General features: G+C 39.6%; 1 protein-coding gene across 2 annotated transcripts in view; it reads left to right on the top strand.

Annotated features, from left to right (window-relative positions):
• DENND1A (DENN domain containing 1A) overlaps positions 1 to 24565 on the top strand; it is a 373522-nt gene that overhangs the window by 218209 nt on the left and 130748 nt on the right. For both annotated transcript variants that reach the window (XM_074973359.1, XM_074973358.1), the window contains exons 11-12: positions 6623 to 6668; positions 22769 to 22870. In XM_074973359.1, coding sequence (XP_074829460.1) covers positions 6623 to 6668; positions 22769 to 22870 — 148 coding nt within the window. The remainder of the gene's footprint in view (positions 1 to 6622; positions 6669 to 22768; positions 22871 to 24565) is intronic.

The following is a 24565-nucleotide window of genomic DNA, read 5'->3' as shown; positions in this document are numbered from 1 at the left end:
TGGACTTAAACCTCTCTCTAGGTTCTCACATACAGTCTGAATCATGCCAATTATTTCTTCATAATATCTCTAACACACAGCTTTACCATTCTATTCACATAGCTAAAATGTTTATCCAGGCTCTCATCATCTTGTGTCTTGTTTACTACTGCAGCAGCCTTCTCTCTGGCCCTGACAAATGCAACCTTGCCACATTCATATTCATTAAGAATGCTGCTGCAAAGATCATTTTCCTAGTCCAGGGGTTCTCAAACTTCATTGCAGCGCGACCCCCTTTGGACTATAAAAATTACTATGCGACCCCAGGAGAGGGGACTGAAGCCTGAGCCAGCCCAAGCCCCTGGTGTGGGGGCAGGGGGCAAAGCCAAAGTCGAAGGGCTTCAGCCCCAGGCAGGGGGCCTGTAACCTGTGTCCCGATGCCCAGGGCTGAAGCCCTTGGGCTTTGGTCCCGGGCCGCAGCAAGTCTAAGCCAGCCCTGGTGACCCCATTAAAATGGGGTCCCGACCCACAGTTTGAAAGCCACTGTCCTAGTCTGTTGTTTTGACCATGTTGCCCCTCACTTTGAATCACTCCACTGGCTCTGCCTTCTCTGTTGAATCAAACATAAGCTACTTATCTTTACGTTCAATGTTCTTCACAACCTATCCCCATCTTACCTATCATCTCTCGAGATGTTGACTTCTTTCTCCAATTGACTCACTGTGGCAGCTTCCATCACCCACTTACTAAATTTTCAAACAAGTATCTTTGTGCCTCCTTCTGTGCTGCTCCACATGCTAGGGAGGAACTTCCTGTAAACCTCTGCAAAACTAACCCATTATCCTCCTTCAACCCCCCCCCCCTTTAAAACTCTCCTTTTCCATTACACTAATGTCTGCATCCCTCTGTTGTCTCTTGTCTTATAAGTAGATTGTAAGCTCTTTGGGGAAAGGACTGTCTTTTTGCTTTGTTTCAGAGTAACAGCCGTGTTAGTCTGTATTCGCAAAAAGAAAAGGAGTACTTGTGGCACCTTAGAGACTAACCAATTTATTTGAGCATAAGCTTTCGTGAGCTACAGCTCACTTCATCGGATGCTTTGTGTTTTTTACAGTGCCTGGTCCATAGCTTGGGCTCCTAAGCAGTACAGCAATACAAATAATAAATAATAACATATTACCTTTTAAATCTGATCACTATAACCCCCACACTATAACATGTTTAAGTGCTACATTTCTTTTAAATTAGATCCCTCATATTAATAAATTGGTTAGGCAATCCATCACCTAGTTATTTAATTCCAAATTTCTTAGGCTATATCTGTTTTACAGCTTCTTAGAATCTCACTTGTTGGCACCTGATTTCAGCAGTTCTCATATTATTATTAAATATATTATTCTCCCTAGTCCATTTGTTGATTAATTGTGGAAGATTGAAAGATTGACATGATACAGTTAATTAACTTTTTACAGATTTCAGTTTTTCTATGGTCTGTGACAGGCTGTGCTGGACACATTAATAAATGTCCAGTTTTCTGGAGTAGTGCACCCTTCCTGCTTCCTTTCATTACTTTAGCCAAGGTTCCACTAGATGAGACGTTTACAGTCTTAAGACTTCCTGCCGAGGTTCAGACTTTGTATTTTTGACACTGAAGCTGTCATGTTCTCAAAGCTACTTAATTAGAAACACATTCATTTCAGTGTATACTGGAGAAGGCTGGGACAGCACAGCTAGGCACGCAGGGAAGTTGAGCATTTGTGCAGCTTGCAGCTGGTTTGCACTTGGAGTATAAAATTGTTGGGTATTTCCTTGCTCCTGGAATGCAGTCGTTAGAAAAGAAGCAGTATGTGTAAAGGAAATATCTATTTCCTGAAATTAAAACATGCAAAATGACAAACAAATACCCTCCAATTTGATATTTCCCATGTAAGCCTTGAACTTTAGTGTGTACACCTAGTAATATGGCAAAAGCTGCAACATACAGGAGAGTGGTTTCAAACACTACTGCTAACTTGTAGACCTCCTAGTGAATCGTGAACCCCAGAATTCTTATTGAGTGAGTTTCTGAGGTGGCAATCTCTCTGGTAAGTGGGAACTCACTGAAAGATACTGCGTTGGGGCAAAATGGGAAAAAACAGGAGTGTTCTTACTGGGGTCCCCAAACTTCATTGATGTGCAATATGCTACTTCATCACTTTAATGAGACCTAGAAATTTTGTTGTAGGATACTGAAAATTCATATATAATGTCTCTTTAAAAGGTAATCAAAAATTTTGGTTGTGTACTGTCCAGGGCAGGGGCTGCCTCTGTCTGTGTTAGTATGGCACCTAGCACAATAGGGCAGCAATCCTGATGTGGCCTTTTGGTGCTAAACTAATATGAAGGATTGAGAAGATCAACATACAAATTAGTCAAACTATTGTATAGTGTTGAGACAAAGCAGTAATACATAAGATTTTAATAGCATCTTCTATTAATGCTTCCAACACTACATTTTTATGAGCTTCTGTCTATTCTTCATAAGAAGGCACTATAGTGGTTCTTTTACAATTCCTTTCACTTTTATTTAAGATTAAAGATGAACTAAACTTTCGTGAATCTACAAGAATTTAATATCCAAAATCAAATTAGTATAATTTTACCCTGTTTTTGTGATAAAATAAGATGTGTGCCTATGTTGTTGTAGCCATGTTCGTGCCAGGATATTAGACAGACAAGGTGGAGGAGGTAATACATCTTTTATTGGACCAACTTCTGTTGGAGAAATGTATAAACTTTTGAGCTACACAGATCTCTTCTTCAGGTCTGGGAAAGGTACTCAGAGTGTCACAGCTAAATAGAAGGTGGAACAGATTGTTTAGCATATCTAACACACATTTTAAGGGACGATTCAAGGTGAAGTGGCTCGTGAGCACCCCTGCAGCCAGGGGACAAAAAAGGGGCGGGTTAGTGGGTTACGGATTGTTGTAATAAGCCATAAATCCAGTCTCTTTATTAAGAGCATGATTTTTAGTGTCTAGCAAAGTTATATATTTTAGCTTTCAGGCTCGTCTTTTGAAGGTGATGTGCAGGTTTCCTTTGAGGACGAGGACTGAGAGATCAGATATGGAGTGATTGTTCTGTGAAATGTGTTCACCCACAGGTGATATGATGATTGTCTTTTATCATTTTTCTGCGTGAGTTCATTCGAGAGCATAGTGGTCGTCTGGTTGCACCCACATGGTGGTTGTTGGAGCATTTAGTGCCCTGGATGAAGTACATTACATATTGTGGTAGGCATGTGTAGGACCCATGGATCTTGAAAGGTGTGTTGTGAGGGGTATTGATCATTGTAGCAGGGGAGATATATCTGTAGGTTTTGCATCTGTTATGGCAAGGAAGTGACATCTATATTCTGAGCAAATGCAAGAAGCAAAATCTCATCTCTCTAACCACTACATGTGACTTCAAATATGCTGTACAGCTCTACAGAAGGATTTCAGAAAAACTGAGAAACAATTTCCTGCACCTCACATGCTCCAGAAGGGACCACCTCATACAAGAAATCATCATACACCCACACCCTGGAAAGAAAAAATCAGGAAACCTACCTGGAGGTCATGCAAGAAACCCAAAACAACTATCCAAAAAACCTGATGACAGCCATTCAACCAAATACAAAAAGGGGAATGAACTACAACTCTACAATGCACAGAACTTCACCTCTAGGATAAACTGTGGCACCAGGACCCACTACATGGACATTATATAGACCCCAACATCATCAGTTTATCAAAAGTACTCCTCACTGGAGCTGAATGATTCATATTCTCCAAGGGACTGATCTTCTGCCCCGCCACAGAACCTGATACCATACTAACATGTGGAGAACTAGAAGAGTTCTTTCACCAACTCCATCTCAGCGAATTATTTCACAACAACGACTTCATCACCCACAACTACTAGGTCCCCACCAACAATCATCAGAAAAAAGCATGCCCTGACTGGACACCCCACAGTGGATGAAACCACACACTTGATCATTACATTGATTGCTTCATGAAAAAAATTGACTGTGAAAACTTTAACAAACATCACATCCACCACAGGCTCTCCACTGCCGAGAGGACAGCTGTACAGTTCCTAAAATCCAAGCACCAAATAGTGACCAACCAGCAAATAAAGCGGTGATGGGCGGCACCATCATAGTTCTCAACCACGATGACTGCGTTAATGTGGCCAACTGACAACTTTCTGACTCCACCTGCTATAAAGAACTCAGACACGACTCCACAGCCCAGTTTGCCCAGGAATTTAAGGATATCTTCAAATCCTTCCCCAAACAACTCTAAGAGAAATTCTACAACCTCATCCCTCATAAACCCATCCCAGGAATCTTCTACATGCTTCCCAAGATACACAAATAAGGGAACCCAGGCAGACCCACCATTTCTGGCCATGGCACTCTAACTGAAGAAATATCAGGACTCATAATAGAAACCAGCCTCAAACCAATCGCCACAATAGAGTCAGCTTCCTCCAAGATACAACTGACTTCCTCCAAAAACTCTGCAATATTAACAGCCTTGCTCAGAATACTGTCCTTGCCACCATAGATGTCACCTCCTTATACACCAACATCCCTCACAATGACAGCATCACTGCCTGCCTCAAATATTTACAAGACAATGGACAAAACTCAGATATCCACCCCAAACATTGCTAAAATCGTCAATTTCATCCTCACCGATAAAAATTGTACAGTCGGCAACAAACACTTTGTGGAAACTATGGGAAAAGCACTGGGTACTAGGATGGCTCCCCAATATACCAACCTCTTCATGGGCCACCTGAAGGAAAAATTTCTGGACATATGCACCATAAAACCAATGATATACCTGAGGTACATCAATGATGTTTTCATCCTCTAGACAAACGACCTAAACTGCCTCATAGATTTCTACCACAATTTTAACAACCATCACCCATCCATCAAACTGTCTCTAAAACACTCCCACACCAGCATCAACATCCTGGACACCAGGATCAGCTTCAAAAATGGAACTCTACACACAACTATAGACAAGAAACCCAGGATCACCACACTTCACAGGTCCAGTAACCACCCAAACGCACCAAGAAATCTGTTATCTACACCCAGGCCCTCAGATACCACAGAATATACTCCAAGGAGAAAGTCTGGGATATGCACCTTAACACACTTAAAACCGCCTTTACCAAACAAGGACATTCCACCAGAGATGTAGATCACATCGTGGAATGGGCCACCCAAATACCCCGACAGAACCTGCTTTAATACAGAAAAAAACCACTCTCTCACTGCACCCCCACCTTCGTTGCAACTTCCACTCTCCACTGGAAACTATACAGCATATCATTAAACAGTTATAACTCATACTCGATGGGGACTACATCCCAAATGAAATCTTTCCTGAATCTCCTATTCTGGCCTTCAAACAAGCCCCCAACCTCACCAGGCTTATCATCAGAAGCAAGCTCCCCACAGACCAGGACACACCAACTCAAAGTGGCACCAGACCCTGCCATCATAACAGATGCAAAATCTGCAGACATATCTCCATTGGTACAATGATCAGCACCCCTCCACAACACACCTTCAAGATCACATGCCTATTACAGCATGTGGTGTACCTCATCCAGTGCATTAAATCTCCCAACACTACTATGTGGGTGAAACCAGACAATTACAATCCTCTTGAATGAATTAATGCAGAAAATGGGTTTAAAAAGGCACTAAGTTTGTTATACCAGTGGTTGCTTAGGGCAAAATTCTGCACTTAGATATAGGTGTGTAACTCCCATCAGGCACACAGAATGTTAGCTCTTCGATGAATGAGCTAATTTACTCCATCTTTTGTACTGTGCTGAGCACATTTGTCGGCAGTCAACAAACAGGTTATTATAGGTCCATCAGTGGTTATTAGCCAGGATGGGAAGGGATGGTGTCTCTAGCCGCTGTTTGCCAGAAGCTGGGAATGGGCGACAGGAGATGGATCACTTGGTGATTTCTCTTCTGTTCATTCTCTCTGGGGCACCTGGCATTGGCTACTGTTGGAAGACCAGATACTGGGCTAGATGAACTGGTTTCTGCTGTTTTCTATAATATGGGAGTCTGTATCAGGATCTATTGAATTCAGCAATAAATAAATATTAAAATGCTCTCTTCTTGGCATGCATAGGCCAAAGGATCAAGAGCTTGTCCTATTGCATGGTATATATAAGTAATTTAACCACATAGTGTTTCAAACCTCTCTAAATGACATTATTTGAAGAGTGGATCCACAGATGTCCATGGTGTCATTCTGGGTGTATTCATAATAAAATAATAATATGTTTGGTAGCTTCCCTCCTTTAACTGCTGTTTTTTAGTAATGACAACTTCACCTTGCAAGCTACAGTGGAAAAATTATTAAATTAGAGACAGTGGCTTTCAAATTAAGAGATAAGACTTCAAAATAAAAGTGACCTTTTTTGGCTCAAATGAAATGTTGCATCTGGATTTCTATTTTTAAATAAAATTTAATCCTGTATCCGTGTTACCTATATTACAGCTGGCTTTTTAAGTGTATGTTAATAACCCCCAGCATTATCTGAATATAAATGAGCTGTTTGTTTCTCTTCACAGTGCCCCGATGCCCTACCTCATTGGAATACATTTAAGTTTAATGGAGGTAAGTCTCTCCCCTCGTCCCTCAGAGTAGTATGTATCGCTGTGATTTAGGCCCTACTCCTGCAAACATTTACACACATGCTTAACTTTAAGCATGTGATTGAAACTAAACATGTGCCTAAATGTTTGCATCACGGGAGCCTAATTTGGTTGCTTGCACTCTTCTGCCAAACTCGTGAATACACTTTGGGTACTGTTTTCAACCCAGTGGTCAGAGTCCAGCACATCTGCATGTGTGTGAGAGACACAAGACAGACAGACAGACATGGCGTGAACCCTGTTGTTTCATTTGACCAATTTACTACTATTGAATGTAACTCTATCAGAGTGGATCAGGCTTGATTTTTTAACAACAATATTGACCATCTCTACTTTGCTTTTTAGGCTTTTATAGATTTGATGATCATTAGTTTCTGATGCGCAAGATGATAGGTCCAGAAGCAGGGATCTTACCATCAGTAAGAAAAACCTGGCCTTCTTGCAGGATTTAGGAACATGTAAAACAACTAGAAGTAATCCCCAAGCACCATGGACTCTAATTTGCAAAGGAACCCATGGAAGCAAATCACCCAACTCCCACTGTTTTCAATAGGGGGTGCAGAACCTAGGACTCCTTTGAAAATCCTAGCCATAAAGTAATATTTTCAAAAATGCCTAAATGTCATTTAGATGGTTTTAGAGAGATAAAGTGGATGGAATTAATGTCTTTTATTGAACAGAAGTTGGTGCAATAATAGATATTACCTCATCCACCTTGTCTCTCTAATATCCTGGAACCAGCATAGCTACAACTACACTGCATGCTTAGATTGTTTTGAATATTTGTCCTTAGTAGCGTTTAACAGGGCCAGTCTGAAAGCCATATGCAGTGGGAGTGGGGAAATATTGCTGCTTGGAAATCAGGGGAAGCTAAACACAGGTTAGCATTTTCAAGTTAGTAGCAGTGGCTGATGCTCAACACCTTTGACAATCAGTCCACTTAGGTGTCTAACTTTAAACACCGGAGTTGAAAATTTGGACTATACTGTGTACGATATCTTACAACATACAATCACTTAGTCATACACCTCATAAAATAGTGTGTAATACAATAACATTTGGAACCTACATCAAAAACCGGTAACTTAGCCATACAGACGGCTGTCTCTTTTGGGTATATGACAGCAATAATCATCCAGGCTACTGTCCTGCTAAGAGCCTAAACCCCCAGACTATGCCATTATATATATGTTGTTCCAGTCATATTGTGCAAAAAGCAGCTTCTGGGCAATTTTTCTGTGTTGCATTAAGCAGAAAAAATCAAACAAATGCTACATTTTAAGAATGTTTAATAGAATCATAGAATATCAGGGTTGGAAGGGACCTCAGGAGGTCATCTAGTCCAACCCCCTGCTCAAAGCAGGACCAATCCCCAACTAATGTTCCAGCTGTTTGCTTGAAAGTAGCAAACTATTATCTGGGCTCTGAACTCAGTCTCCCCAATTGATAAACAACTTGAATTAAGAACATAAGAACAGCCATACTGGGTCAGACCAAAGGTCCGTCTAGCCCAGTATCCTGTCTTCCAACAGCAGCCAATGCCAGGTGTCCCAGAGGTGAGCATCAAGTGATCCGTCCCCTGTCAGCCATTCCCAGCTTCTGGCAAACAGAGGCAAGGGACACCATCCTGGCTAATAGCCATTGATGGACCTATCCTCCACGAATTTATCTAGCTCTTTTTTAAACCCTATAATAGTCTTGGCCTTCACAACATCCTCTGGCAAGGAGTTCCACAGGTTGACTGTGCGTTGTGTGAAAAAATACTTCCTTTTGTTTATTTTAAACCTGCTGCCTATTAATTTCATTTGGTTATGAAATTACCAAATTACCCTGGTTCTTGTGTTATGAGAAGGAGTAAATGATACTTCCTTATTTACTTTCTCCACACCAGTCATGATTTTATACACCTCTATCATATCCCCCCTCAGTCATCTCTTTTCCAAGCTGAAAAGGCCCAGTCTTATTAATCTCTCCTCATACAGCAGCCGTGCCATGTCCCTAATCATTTTTATTGCCCTTTTCTGAACCTTTTCCAAGTCCAGAATATCTCTTTTGAGATGAGGTGACCACATCTACATGCAGTGTTCAAGGTGTGGGCATACCATGGATTTTTATAGAGGCAATATGGTATTTTGTGTCTTCTTATCTATCCCTTCCTTAACGATTCCCAACATTCTGTTCGCTTTTTTGACTGCCGCTGCACATCGAGTGGATGTTTTCAGAGAACTATCCACAATCACTCCAAGGTCTCTTTCTTGAGTGCTAACAGCTAATTTAGATCCCATCATTTTATATGTATAGTTGGGATTATGTTTCCCAATGTGCATTACTTTGAATTTATCAACATTGAATTTCATCTGCCATTTTGTTGCCCAGTCACCCTGTTCTGAGAGATCCTTTTGTAGCTCTTCACAGTCTGCCTAAGACTTAACTATCTTGAGTAGTTTTTGTATCATCTGCAAATGTTGCCACCTCGCTGTTTACCCCTTTTTCCAGATCGTTTATGAATATGTTAAATAGGACTGGTCCCAGTACAGATCGCACTATTTACCTCTCTCCATTCTGAAAACTGACCGTTTATTCCTACTCTTTGTTTCCTATCTTTTAACCAGTTACCAATCCATGAGAGAACCTTCCCTCTTATCCCATGACTGCTTACTTTGCTTAAGAGCCTTTGGTGAGGGACTTTGTCAAAGGTTTTCTGAAAATCTAAATATACTATTATCAACTGGATCCCCCTGGTCCACATGCTTGTTGATCCCCTCAAAGAATTCTAGTAGATTGGTGAAGCATAATTTCCCTTTATAAAAACCATGTTGACTATTCCCCAACAAATTACGTTCATCTATGTGTCTGATAATTTTGTTCTTTACTATAGTTTCAACCAGTTTGCCCGGTACTGAAGTCAGGCCCGTAGTTGCCAGGGTCTCCTATGGACCCCTTTTTAAAAATTGGCATCACATTAGCTATCCTCCAGTCATTTGGTCCAGAAGCTGATTTAAAGGATAGGTTACAGATGACAGTTAGTAGTCCTGCAATTTCACATTTGAGTTCCTTCAGAACTCTTGGGTGAATACCATCCAAATTGGGAATCTAAAACAGTGAGTTTGGTCACTGGCTTACTAGGGTACTGTTTTTATTTTGTTTGTGTTTTTACAGTGGTAAGATGCAGTACTGTACCTTTTTAAATGGAAAATACTGAAGCTCTAGGCTACTGGGATTATAGAATTTTATATAACTTGTAGGTATATTTGTACTGTATTCTGCTGTTTTTGGCTACCAGTTGGTTAGATATTATTAACACACTATGCAGCACTGTTAAGGGGATGATTATGTTGTTTTTAGTTTGGCCTGTGCCACTGTCTAGTATGGTGTAAAAGAATACACAACAGTACATTCATGATTTTAATAGATATTAAACTTAATATGATTCAAATATGGTTTGGGAGACTTAATTCTAAACCCCACAAGTACAAATAATACATGAATTATTGTGTTAAAACCTCTTTTTAGATAAAGATCCGCACTTCAACTCTTGTCCCATATGTAATCCCTCTTGGGATATGGGAGCTTACATCAAACTGAGTGTGGTGAGCCCTTTCCTAAAGGAGGTTAACAAGTTTGTATCTTGCACAGTAGGATAGCAGAAATTCGCAATGAGCCAGCATGGTCTGGTGAACTGGGCAAGTGGCTGGAAACCAAGAACTCAGGAGTTCAGATCCTAGCTCATTAAGCAAGTCACTTAATCTCTCTGTCTTACTTTTCCCATCTTTAAGATGGGGATAATAAATTTGTGTTGTGAAGTTAATATGTGCACAGTGATTTAAAGACAAACAGCGCTATGCAGGCACTAAGTATCATTGTACTTACTACATCAGAGCCTTTTAACTGTCTATTCTTTCCCCACTCTCCCAATTACAAAGATGGAATCACCTCTCCAAAGCCATTTTTGTGAGTCTGAAAATTTTCCAACATGTAAATGTTGTGTTTCTGTTGTAGTTCATAGTCTCTTCCTTGTTTCTAGAGAAGATTTATTAACCTTGTTATCTTACAGTTTTGGGGTAGCTCTAGTGGGAAAGGGGTTGTACTATAGGCTTCCTTGTTAATTCATGTGTCTGTGTCATTTCCAAGAATGGTCAAGGCTAAGGAGGGATAAAAAGATACAAAGAATGGATCAATGGGAGAATGCATTGTACACTTCAGTCTTACGAAGGGCGATCTGTTTTTTCCTCTTCTAGTAGAGATGATCGTATGTCATTAAAGAACATATGATTTTATACTTTTGGTCAACTAGAACAATATTCTCCCTCTTGTGGCACCTTAGAGACTAACCAATTTATCTGAGCATAAGCTTTCGTGAGCTACAGCTCACTTCATCGGATACATACTGTGGAAAATACAGAAGACGTTTTTATACACACAAACAATGAAAAAATGGGTGATTATCACTACAAAAGGTTTTCTCTCCCCCAACCCCACTCTCCTGCTGGTAATAGCTTATGTAAAGTGATCACTCTCCTTACAATGTGTATGATAATCAAGGTGGCCCACTTTACATAAGCTATTATGTAGTGGTCACTTTACATAAGCTATTACCAGCAGGAGAGTGGGGTGGGGAGAGAGAAAACCTTTTGTAGTGATAACCACCCATTTTTTCATGGTTTGTGTGTATAAAAACGTCTTCTGTATTTTCCACAGTATGCATCCGATGACGTGAGCTGTAGCTCACAAAAGCTTATGCTCAAATAAATTGGTTAGTCTCTAAGGTGCCACAAGTACTCCTTTTCTTTTTGCAAATACAGACTAACACGGCTGTTACTCTGAATTCTCCCTCTTGTCATGATTCTTCTTCCTATGTAGCCTTTCTTCCTGAGAAGACAGACAGTATGTGCAAATGCTTGTTTCCTCCTGGCTTCATATTGTAACAAATATTACGTTGACTGACCAAATCAGAATAGTGGTGAAGAATAATGCATGGTGTTAAGGTGAAAACTGATTTGTTTGCCTAACCTGTGCAAATGTGACTTACACTCTAGATTTATATCACAGTGGGTTTCAGATAATACATGCTCAGGTACTTAGATGCTAAAACGTTGGAGTCACGTAAATACCTAGACAGATAACTTAGCATCTATTGTTCTATGCTTTTTTTGTATAGCACAAGAACTTTTCTGCCCCACACCAGTGTCAGACATTTACCTTACTTTGGCTTTTTAAAATATTATTCTCTACTTTTAAAAAATAATTCAATCCCAAAGTTTTTTGACTGATTCGTTTAGCCCTGGGGTGGTTAAAGAAGAGGTAATATTAACTACCTGCATACTGGAGGTTCCTTCCTCAAAATGCCTTTGGACATCTGACTAGCACCACTTTTCCCCAGACTGTGTTTATGCCTCATCCCAACCCTCCTGTCTTACAGTCCTTCCAAACACCATATCAGAAGGCCCAAAATAGAAAAATCTCTTGGGTAAGCTGTATGGGTAAACATAGTGTTTAGCAGTATGTATCCAGTATGGTTTTTTGATAAACCATCGCTTCTGGAACACAGACACGTTGGTGAAGTGTTGCTATGCAAAGTGCCATGTAAAATTAAAAACAAATAAACAAACAAAATGCCTGTCGTTCATCTGTACTAAAAGATCATTTTTTTGTGTCTTGGATATCTTTGCCTTTGCCATTTTGCTGGGGCTATTTGATACAATATTTATTGGTAAGAAAACCATAATTTGTCTGCACCCTGGCACGGGAAGATTAGGCTTTGGTCAAATTAGCGAGATTATTACTGTAGTTTACCTGTTAGCTTGTTTCTAAAGCTGAAAGCCTGTTACTTTTTTGTACACAGAAAAATATATTGAATCTTACAACCATGTTAGAGCAATATGTTAGCATCAGAAGATTCACTCATATTCTTAACAGTTGTGTATTGTTTAAGATTTGCTATTTGACAGTAAGAAGAAAAGGAGTACTTGTGGCACCTTAGAGACTAACCAATTTATTTGAACATGAGCTTTCGTGAGCTACAGCTCACTTCATCGGATGCATCCAGGCTATTATCAGCAGGAGAAAAAAACTTTTGTAGTGATAATCAGGAACGCTCATTTCAAACAGTTGACAAGAAGGTGTGAGTAACAGTAGGGGAAAAATTAGCATGGGGAAATAGTTTTTACTTTGTGTAATGACCCATCCACTCCCAGTCTTTATTCAAGCTTAATTTAATGGTGTCCAGTTTGCAAATTAATTCCAGTTCTGCAGTTTCTCGCTGGAGTCTGTTTTTGAAGTTTTTTTTATTGAAGAATTGCCACTTTTAGGTTAAAGTGTTCTCCGACTGGTTTTTGAATGTTATAATTCTTGACATCTGATTTGTGTCCATTTATTCTTTTGCGTAGAGACTGTCCGGTTTGGCCAATATACATGGCAGAGCGGCATTGCTGGCACATGATGGCATATATCACATTGGTAGATGTGCAGGTGAATGAGCCTCTGATGGTGTGTCTGATGTGATTCGGTCCTTTGGTGCCCCTTGAATAGATACGTGGACAGAGTTGGCAACAGGCTTTGTTGCAAGGATAGGTTCCTGGGTTAGTGTTTTGTTGTGTGGTTGCTGCTGAGTATTTGCTTCAGATTGTGGGGCTGTCTGTAAGCGAGGACTGGCCTGTCTCACAAGATCTGTGAGAGTGAGGGATTGTCCTTCAGGATAGGTTTTAGATCCTTGATGATGCGCTGGAGAGGTTTTAGTTGGGGTCTGAAGGTGATGGCTAGTGGCGTTCTGTTACTTTCTTTGTTGGGCCTGTCCTGTAGTAGGTGACTTCTGGGTACTCTTCTGGCTCTGTCAACTGCAGAACTGGAATTAATTTGCAAACTGGACACCATTAAATTAGGCTTGAATAAAGACTGGGAGTAGTTGGATCATTATCATGACAAAAGTTTTATTTCTCCTGCTGATAATACCCCACCTTAATTGATTAATGTTGTTAGAGTTGGTATGTCAGAACCCATTTTTTCATGTTCTCTCTCTCTCTGTGTGTGTGTGTGTGTGTGTGTGTGTGTGTGTATATATCTATATCTATATATCTATATCTTCCTACTGTATTTTCCACTGCATGCATCTAATTAAGTGGGCTTTAGCCCACGAAAGCTTATGCCCAAATAAATTTGTTAGTCTCTAAGGTGCCACAAGTACTCGTTGTTCTTTTTTGATACAGACTAACACGGCTACCACTCTGAAATCTATTTCCACAGACCTTTCCAAACAATTGTGCACCTTAGAGTTAGCTGTGAGTTTCTGGTGTTCCATGGAGTCTATATAGAGGCAGCAGCTATTTTAATGAAAAATGGCAAATTTTTCTTATGATTAAAATATCAAATGTATCCATTGACTGTTAAGTCTAATTTGGTGTGACTGAAATGTTCTCCAGTAAGATAAGATAATCTCCTGTGGTAGGTCAGAGGGCACCAGCTGATTTATGAGGGAAAATCCTGGTAGAAAATATGGAACTGTGTGGTGCTCTTAATTTTTCAGTCTTTCTATCATCACCTAGTTAGTCATTCTATATAAGATTTCCATTTAGCAATCCATAAAGTGACTTCAAAGAAGACTAAAAGTTTATAAGCTGTTATATAAGCAAGGCTTGGACTATTACATGAATAATGAGGCACGCTTATGGTACTAATCGAATTCATATTAGATAAAGATAAGTATTTAGTACTGATAAATATAAGTGAGATAAGATAATGAAACCATCTCAAATTAACTCATTCCTTCAATCTTCCACTTTTGTTACTACCCCTATATTAAACGCTATTTCAGAGTACACGTTATTTTAAGTTAATCTTTGTGTTATGAGCAGTGCTAAATTTAGTTGGCAGCCTCTCTATGTTTTGTCATAGTAAGTGATTGGTTCAGCAACTGTTTTTGTAGTTTAAACGATTAGTGCGATGGTGCTGATTGAAGAGGAATGCCCTTGACCTAGTAGGATATCTATTGGGATTTAAGTACATGTGGTTTTGTTTAACTGTTTTGGGATATTCCTTTGTAGCTGTCAGATATTCAGTACAATCTTGTTGACAGTACAATCTTCCATTCACTGCTTACCACAGTAATAGCCTTTGTGCAAATATGCAATAATGCATGCCACTGTGATGCTGGATTCAGGGCATGAAACTATCATCCCAGCCATTGTATAAAGAAAGGACATAGTGTACCTTTAAGAAACTGAAACTCTCATTGCTGAGGCATCTTTTATCTATGGCTATAAATATATTTTAGATCAGTCAAATTCACTGACATGTTTTTGTGTACAAAATATTACAATCAAATATGTCAGCAAGGAAAACGTTTCTCTCTTTTATTGTACTTAAGCATGAGGAACAGTTACCAAGATCAAAATCCAGTATCTGTGACAACTGTGTCTACTTCCACTGAGATGAACTTTTGTTTATCTCAGTGGAAGTAGACATGGTTGTCATAGGATAACTTTCAGGTTCTTCTTTAAAATCTTTAGTCTAGCTGGACCCAGTAAGCATCTGATAAGAGTTGTATAGAATGATAGTCTCTGGACCTTCCCTATGTACCCAGCTTTCAGCTGCACTCACACACCCATTCTGTAAGTACCTATGAAATCTTTGCCATTAGCCATTGAGGTTTTTCAGTAGTAGTGATAATGGTGTATTTTTGCATTTGTAATGTTAGCTGGGATAATCTTTAGTGCTTCATAAAGGGTTTAACTTGTGAACTTGATAAGTGCATTACCAAGCTGTGGCTTTTTTACATATAACTTTGGAAATAGTTTTGAAATTTTATAATAAGGAAATACCAGACACATGGGAACATGAAAAAGCATTCTTTAATTCAAGACTTAAAGAAATAAAACAGCCAATTTTTGGATATGCAGATATTTTGACTGGAAAGCATTCATGTTTATTGTTTTAGAGGAAGAGATGAAATACACCCTAAATCAAGGGTTCTCAAACTTCATTGCACTGCAACACCCTTCTGACAATAAAAATTACTACACAACCCCAGGAGGGAGGATCGAAGCCTGAGCCCACCCAAGCCCCATCGCCCCAGGCAGGGGTCCAAAGCCAAAATCCTAAGGCTTCAGCCCCAGGCAGGAAGCCTGTAACCTGAGCCTTGCTGCCCAGGGCTTCAGCTTTGGCCCCGGGCAATGGGGCTCGGGCTTCAACCCCGGGATCCAGTAAGTCTAAGTCAGCTTTGGTGACTCCATTAAAACGGGGTCCCGACCCACTTTGAGGCCCCGACCCACAGTTTGAGAACCACTGCCCTAAATGCATGAAAAGTTATTTTTAAAATGGTCTATCATTGAAAAATGACTTTGGATTTAAAAAGAGATTCTGGATATGTTTTTATATGAAGTTTTTAGGAGAGATCTTTATTAATTACAACCCAAAAAACTTTTCAGTAACTGCAGAAAGAAGCCTTTTCCTCTCTTGCCCAATAGTATTGGATCACATCAGCACTAGTGATTTTTGTCATTCAGTTAGCAGCAGCAGCTGCTTGTGATAAGGATCTTGAGAATCACCTGTGTAGGATCAGGGCTACTGCACATCAAGGTTAGGAGATTGGCGGAAGAGTGGAAGATGCACAGGAGGGGGTAGTAGGCCACCTGCTGTGCCAGGATCAAAGGGTTGAAAGGTCAGAGGGTACATTTAGCTTAACCATATCTGCCTGTTGAATAGCTATTTCAGATTGTAAATCTAAGGGTGATTTCATTAAGTCCTTCTGGCTGCTGTTGGGGCATGAAATAATAAAATTTTATATCCGTTGCTTTTCCTGCTTCTGGTAGCCAGATTGACACATTGTTGTCTGCAGTATTGTGGTGTTCTTTGGTAAATAAACTGTAAACATTAATTGTCAGTGATGTAGACAAGTCATAAAGCAAACAGATCTTAGACTAATTCTTGTGAATGATATTTTGCATTCTAAGAAAGTACATAAAATGATGATAGAAAAATGTATTATTTTTGTTTGGTAAACTTTTTGAACATTTGTTTTTTTAGTAAGAAAATATGCTTTCTGTCCCATACCTCCCACCGCAGTATTTGTAATATGCCCATCTCCTTTGTATCTGATCATGAAGAGCTGCTGTAAAGTTAAACTTGTCTCAAACTTTAAATTGTTTTTAAAAAAGCTAAAAATCCTAAGACCAAGAGAGAGATGTTTCCACTGTTTTTTTTAAATCTAGTGACAATAGTTCATGTTATACAAATAGAATTTTTTATTTGAAACTCAAATGTAGTAGTAAGCACCTGAAAATGAAACGAACTACAAACACAAGTGTAACTGAGTACATTGTTCAAGTCATAGGAAAGGCAAAAAGTAAACAAAGAGCATAAACAGTGAAACATAAACTTGATTTAATATTTTCTTTCACATTTAATAACATAAGCTGTTAGTAATGATGAAGAAGTTTGTTTACATGTGATTAATTATTGCCCTTTTGCCTCACTCAGGCTCTCTTGCCTTTTTTATGCTTCTCTATTGAATATAGTTTCTCAGTGTTTTTGCAGACTTTTACATAAAATAATTTAATGATTTCAAGTGTTCAGATGCTCATGAGCAGGACAAATCACACTAACTGCTGCTTATTTACTGGCCTGGTGTTTAAGGCCCCCTGGAGTTTGTTTCAGAAGTTAAGAGATTTTCACAGTAAAGGTGCCATTTCTGAAATTTAAAGTGCTCTTTTCACCAGGAGATAAGTTCACTCTGATTAAGTCAGTAATTCTTACTAAGCCATGTTTATGGAGGCCATAAACAATGGGTTCAGTGTGCTTGTTAAACTGGGTTTCCATACCTCTCCACTCTTTAAAAAGTGGCATTTAAAATAAAAGGCAGGTGGAGATGTTAGTCTGTCTTGCCGTATTTTATTATGAATGAATGATGGCTACCGGGAATTAAGTGAAAAGAGGGGGGAACCTCTCCTTTTTATCAGCAGATGACCCATATCTTCACTGGAGTGTTTTGAATCAACACATGCTCAAAGTCTATAGGAAAATTAGACAAATGCAAACTAATGCACAAATTGTCTAATATACTATGACTGTGTGTGCTGTAGAGTTTATACAGCTATTTCTAGTCATTTTTCCTCTTATTCTCTGTTTCTCTGTACTGTTTGTAAAATACTGATTTAATACATCTACTTCATTTTATTAAGCATGCAGTGCATTGTTTCCAATATTTTGTTTAGCTAGTTAGGCGGCTGTGATAAATAGAATATTATTCTTTGTGATTTACTGATGATGCATTTGGTATTAGGGTATAGGGATGGAGAATCAATGAGACTATTAATAAATTGAAGCTAGTTGTACTTTTTGGAATTTGGTGCATTTAAGGTGAAAAGCAGATTTGCAAGTTGGGGGCTTTTATGAGAGCTCTCACATGAAAAGTGGCTTTGATTCCCAGACACTCTCTCTTGCCCCCTGGGCTGAAGGATGCCACCATTAGAAGAGAACTACTCACATAATTCTGCAGCAACCATGTATCTCAATCCAGAAGTGTCTTTAAGGTACCCAAAGAGTTGTAACGTATCTTCCTTTATTAAGACATTTGTTGTGAAAGGATGCTGCTTTACAGGATGCTGTGAGGGTCCCAGAGCCCTGGCTCCAGCCCGTGTCTGCACGTCTACACTGCAGTTTTATAGCCCCACTGCCTGGGCCCTGTGAGCCCGAGTCAGCTGACACGGGCCAGTGATGGGTGTATGATTGCAATGTAGACATACCCATAGATTCTTCATCCAAGTTACAGAAACACCCACTGGCAAGTTCAAATTTGTATGTGTAGGTCACTGCTGCTGCTCCTGTGATAATCAAGAGGAGGTTTAATTCCTTCTGTCTTGTCCTTCTGGTGCTCAATTTTGAAAAGCTTCTGGCTTTGGTTAAGTACATTGCTAAAGATTTTTTGTTGGCGCTTTCAAGAGTCCTCTGAGTATAACTGAGATTTTTAATTTTCTGAAGCAGGAAGGAGCAAATCAGTTTGTCTGCTGCTTCCTGACTCCCAGGAGAAGCAAGACTCCTGGGTTACCATAGAGTTTATCAGATGTAAGCCAACTGAGTGACCTTTTGGTTCCTGAGAGTGGGGAGGAAAGTATCTTGCTTTTCATGAAGGACTTGTGCTCCTTTTCTAAGGAAAGAATTACATGGAATAGTCTTCCCTTAAAATCAGACTTAATTAGTTTGTAGATCTGATGGCAAATATTTTAGCAAAACAACAACAACCTCCAAGTTGGGTTCTGTGCAGAAGATAGTGATCTATTTATAGTATGTGGCAATTGAATGGATTGTGTGAGTGTTTTAGCTATAATTTGGCATTGAGCACAGCAGGCAGTTAGCCTTAAATATACCATTTAAGGCCAGGAATTTCAGAAAGAGAAGCTTAATTTTAGGGTTCAAAGTGCAGACTTAGGCATCTAAGGGTATATCTACACTGCAAACCCCCCCCCCCCCCCAAATGAAAAACCCACAACAGAACAAAAGATGAAGTCATATATCTGTAGCAGCAAGTCTCAGAACCTCAGTCAGGTGACTCAGGCTCACACCCCGGGACCAAATATAGCAGTGTAGACATTCCAGCTCAGGCTGGAGCCCACACTTTGAAAAGTGGAGAGAGGGGAGGGTCTCAGAGACTAAGGTCCACCGCAAGTGGGAACATCATTTGACCCAGGCTCTGAGACTCACTGCCGGGCAGGACGGTTTACAGTGTAGATGTACGCTAAATAAAGAGCTTTATTGATGGCTGGATTGATTGATTGTAAGCACCTAACCACCACTCTTGAAGTTGATGGGCTCTTCTGGGTGCCCAGCACCTTTGAAAGCTGAGGCTGCTTATTTAGGTGCCTGCGGCTGCCTGTAGTAACATAACTTTAGGTTCCCATTTTTAAAAACATTGATCTAAATTTTTCTTATGCTTTCTTTCCTGTATTACTTTTTGCTCACACACATTTAGTTCCCTAGCCTCACTTTTTTAACATCCCCTTCCCCACAAAAAGTTTTTTAGAGACCTGTTCTTGCTACCTAGAGGGATTGTGCTTAAATGACCTAATTAATTGGCTTTAGAGACTGCTCCATATGGTTGGAGGGTGTGAGATTAAAAGGGTTTTCTATAGCAGACTTTAAAAGCAGACATTTTGTTTATTTAAGAGAGTAGCACTGTTCGGGGAAGATAATAGTTTACCATTTTATTGGAAAATTTCCTCTATTACCATACTACATAGTTCCTTTTTTGTGTGTGTGTGAATTTGGTGTTAATGGTTCCAACTGTCAGGCATTGTCCTTGCAGGTCCTGGGCCTGTCTACCCCATGTCAAAGCCCCTTCACCAATCTCTAACTACAAAACCACTGCTGTTCCAGACCTAGCTCTCTCATGATTAGAAATTGCCTGTCACGTGTACCAGTGTGGTCTGATGTCCTCCAGGATGATACCATCAGCCCTCCAGTGGGTCGTCTCTGGTATGGTAGTCTATCTACAGTATTTCACCCCCTGTAACACCAGTATCTGAACTCTGACCATTTGAATATTGAGTATCAACCATCTTATTAGTTGCTTCTTGGTGTCTTAGTTTGAAGCTGTGCAGTTGACTAGACACGTCACCCTTTAACAAGCATATTATTTTCTTTCCTTGCCACTTGGAGGGCAGAAGTTGCATTGTCCTGAGATAACAAGCCAATGAATTGCCAGACTCTGTCTCCTGGTATTAACAAAACTTAAATGAATTCCTCCATCTATGTTTTGAACAGACAGTTCATTATGTATTCTCCTTTCTTGCTTCCTCTCGCCATCAATACTTTTTCTCACTCCATCTCTACCTTACAGGCCAGGTTTGTGATAGAATACATTCTTGACTCTGTCCAAGTTGCTAATGCATTTCAAGTGTCAGTCCATGTCTTCCTGATCTGGAAACATTTTGGATTCTGTGTTTTCTTTTCAGAAGATCCAGTATTGTTGGATGTGTGCTTCACAGGAACTCACATTTCTAGTTCCCTGTAGAAATGTAGTGTACATGGATCAGATTTCATAGGAGGATGTTTCAAAAGAAATAACATTGTGGGTTGAGATTACTATTAATTTTTCTCATCCAGCTGTCCGAATACCTCATCAGAACATGCTCAGGACCATTACCGTGCTTCTTTGGCTGGTGGCAGCCTAGGTAGGTGGAGAGAGAAGATCAAACTCAGGATCTGGTGAATATATAGATAAATAAAATAAGATACTTGGATATTCCACTTACTTATATGTGAATTTAAAAACTATCTGTAGATACAGTTCCCAGGTTGGATGGAAAAATTGATTAAGGGAATATTTAAATTCCATTATTGAAACCACCAGCAGTGCGGTTAATCTTGCTTAAGAGGGGAAATGAAATCTGGCATTCTTCTGCTTCTTGGGTACTTAAACAGCAAAAGCTACCAAGGGCTATTCTTTTCAAAAAGAGGCTGTGCTTTTCTTCTATTGTGCATCTGTGTACCATTGTAGGACATGTAACCTTAAACACACAGCAATCAATGCTTTCACTTGGGGATTGGGAACGGAGTCAAAAACCTCATTCCAGCTGACTGTTGAGAAGCAGTTGTGTGCATTGGGGCTTAGAACTTTTTTTGTCCAAGTGTACAAACAAAAAGATGAAAAGATTTTTCTTCCAGGAACAACATTCCAAATCTGTATCATTTCCATCCCTTTGTAATGGTTCTCTCATGTGTTCATTTCCAGAAGCCCTTCTGTTCCTCTGTCCAGAAGACTTACAATTTCTAACTGAGTTCTGTAGCCCACAAAGTTCTTCCTCTGACTCTCTAGCTAGGCCTTTGAAGTGAAAAACCCAATAAAATTTCTGAAAGGTTCAAAGGGCAGTCTTAGACTTAAATTTCCTAATCAGTTATCAGTTTTTTGCATGTTAGACATCCACTTTCTTAGCAAATAAGTTTAGCCAAATATATGTGGCCATGTAGTCTGTCTGGTTTTGCCTTACGAAGATTGGTTTAAGGTTTGAGCGTCAGTTTGCTGTGGAGTTTGCTGCTCTTACGGTATGTCTACACAGTTGATGTTAAAGCGCTGCCATGACAGCGCTTTAACGTGGCTGTGTAGTCTCGTTAGGCTGTGTGGCGCTCTCCCAGTGCTGTAATGAAACCATCTCCATGAGGGGAATAGCTCCCAGCACTGTAGCACTATGTACACTGCCACTTTACAGCGCTGAAACTTGCATTGCTCAGGGGTGTGTTTTTTCACACCCCGAGCGAAGAAAGTTTCAGCGTTGTAAGTGGCAGTGTAGACAAGGCCTTAGACATCATATTATTTGGGTAGCAACCCAAAAGAAATAACATGAAGTGGGACTTTTCTCAAAGCCTTGTGGGTGAGGAGACCTGTGTTAGAATCCTGGAAGTATTTTGTAATCTTTTGTGGTGTCCTGGAAATCCTAGTATTAAGGAAGAAAAGAATTCTAGCTTCCCTCTCACTCAGTTTATCTTGAACACTGTCCATTTTGCTCAAATGTAATCTCATTTGTGAATGAGGAAGCTTTGGAGGTGCTAAGGCAAAGCCAGAGATGGTAAAGCGGATCCAAGGTTGGCCTTACTAGCACTTCAGCAACTGGAAAAGCCAACTTTGTTTGCTATTTAAATAAAATACTGAATGTTTTAAAAATTATGTATTTTGAGTCTTGATGTGGCTAGAAGTTGTGCTTTGAATCAGGACTGAAAGGGGAAACAAGAAGTAAATGAATGTTAGAAAAGCTTGAAATACCTCCTTGCTTGAATGATCTAGAAGGACATTATGATTCCTCCAGAAACCCCAGTACACAGGAAGCTAAGAAACTTCCTTCTGCAGGTTAAGGATTTAATTTGAAGAAATGGAAAAACAAAAACAACAAATGTTAAACAATAAACACCACACACACACACACACACACACAAGTGGTGAGGAATAGGAGGAAACCACTTGCTTCTTTTAAAGTGTTTGGGGAATAGTGTAGTTAGCAGAATGTTATGTTCTGATTGATATTGTCTATGGATAAGATTTGACTTCCCTCCCCCTCCTTTTCTGACTTTGGCATTTTTTAGAAAGTTAGAAATATGGCCCTGGAAGATGTGGTGATTCTTAATGTTGATACCAACACACTGGAAACCCCTTTTGATGACCTACAGAGCCTTCCCAATGATGTGGTACGTATAAATTGTTTGGATATTTTAAGCTACTGCATTACTAGAAATAGTAATCCTTTTTATCTGTTCAGTTTCTATCATGTGTCTGATGATGGTGCCAAAGCCCCCATGTGTTCTGGTAAGTGAACTGCTTACCCTGTGTTTATCTTTTTTGCCTGACAGAATTTAGTAATCTTTGAAGGATATGGAACCCAAAAGAACATCAGGAGGCTGAAATGTAGGTTGCTTTTTGCGCAACCTCTGAATGACAGGGAGGCAAAGTTGACACTTAAGCTGGGAATGCTGCAACTTCGATTAAGATACTGAGTTAATATGTCAGACTCCAAATCCTCTAAAAATTACAAAGTCTTGCAGGAAGAAAAGAAAGAACATGTATGACATATCTAATGTGAAACAAAATTAGAAAAAAAAAATGAAATTCAAGCAGATTTTTTGGGGTGGAGCAGAGTGCTGTGTGAAGAGGGAATTTCAAGCCATCCTTACATTGTAAAAGAGCAATAAAGGACTGACATTTATTTTTGGAGATACCTTAATGAATCTTTTCCCCTGGTTTCCTCCAGCTGGATCTCTGAATTTTAATCAGTGTCCTATATTGTTTTTAACATAATTTTGAAATCAGGTCACTCACTTGATAATCCATTACTAAGGGCTTGTCGCCACTTACCATGGATCGACACTGTGATGATCAATCCACCGGGGGTCGATTTAGCGGGTCTAGTGAAGACCCAGTAAATCAACTGCCGATCGCTCTCCCCTCGACTCTGATACTCCACTGGAATGAGAAGCATAAGGTAAGTTGATGGGAAAGTTTCTCCTGTCGACCCAGCATGGTGTAGACACCGCAATAATTCGACCTAAGGTATGTCGACTCCAGCTACGTTATTCACGTATCTGGATTGCGTAACTTAGGTTGACTTAGCCCCGTAGTGTAGACCTGCCCTAAGACTGTTTTGTGAAAATAATTCTCAACTATTATTCCTCTCTACAGGCCTCCTTTCTCTGTATTGGTGCGATACTTTAATTCCATTTAAAATGTCTCAACTACTGAATGTTTGGTTCTTTAAATGTACTGAGACAAAGATGTGCCCAATTTATGTTGCACTGTATTGATGCCACCTCATAGTAGAGTGTCTTTATTAATGAAACTAAAAGAGGAGATGGGTGGCAAAGTGTGTAGAGCAAGTACACTAGAAGCTTTGTCTAGTCTGACTGGTGTCTTTTTGGGAGAAGACAGAAAAATCTGAGATTCTCTTACTAGCCACGCTCAAAATATTCAGTTGGCTATTAGGATCCATAATTTGTAAAGTGTGCTTCCTTTCACTTAACTTAATGACCTAAATAAAATCCTGTCTTAGTGTGCAGTTGAATACAAAATTGATGTGCAGGGTAGTTCAGAATGTAATCTGGTTCTTTTGTGGTTCGGGAGAAGTAAACTCAAGTAAGGATTTCTCTATAGCTTTTCAGTATTATTTATAACAAGTGAATATTCTGCAATGCTTCACCTTGTCATTCACCTGTTTGAAGCATAATTGTTATTGCATGGTAACCAAAATGCAGGCTACTGTTGCAGCTCATAGAAAAGTGGCAGTGTAACATTTTCAAGATTTTCTCCCATAGGACCTGCTTGGAGCATTTTGAAAAACTTCAAAAATTTCAGACTGAAAAAGGAGTACCTTATATTTCACTCAAAGGATA

The sequence above is a fragment of the Natator depressus genome, chromosome 16 (assembly GCF_965152275.1).
Source record: "Natator depressus isolate rNatDep1 chromosome 16, rNatDep2.hap1, whole genome shotgun sequence".
In the NCBI taxonomy this organism is placed as follows: Eukaryota; Metazoa; Chordata; order Testudines; family Cheloniidae; genus Natator; species Natator depressus.
Note: the sequence above shows the minus strand (reverse complement) of the source record. Positions and strands in the feature narration are given on the sequence as shown.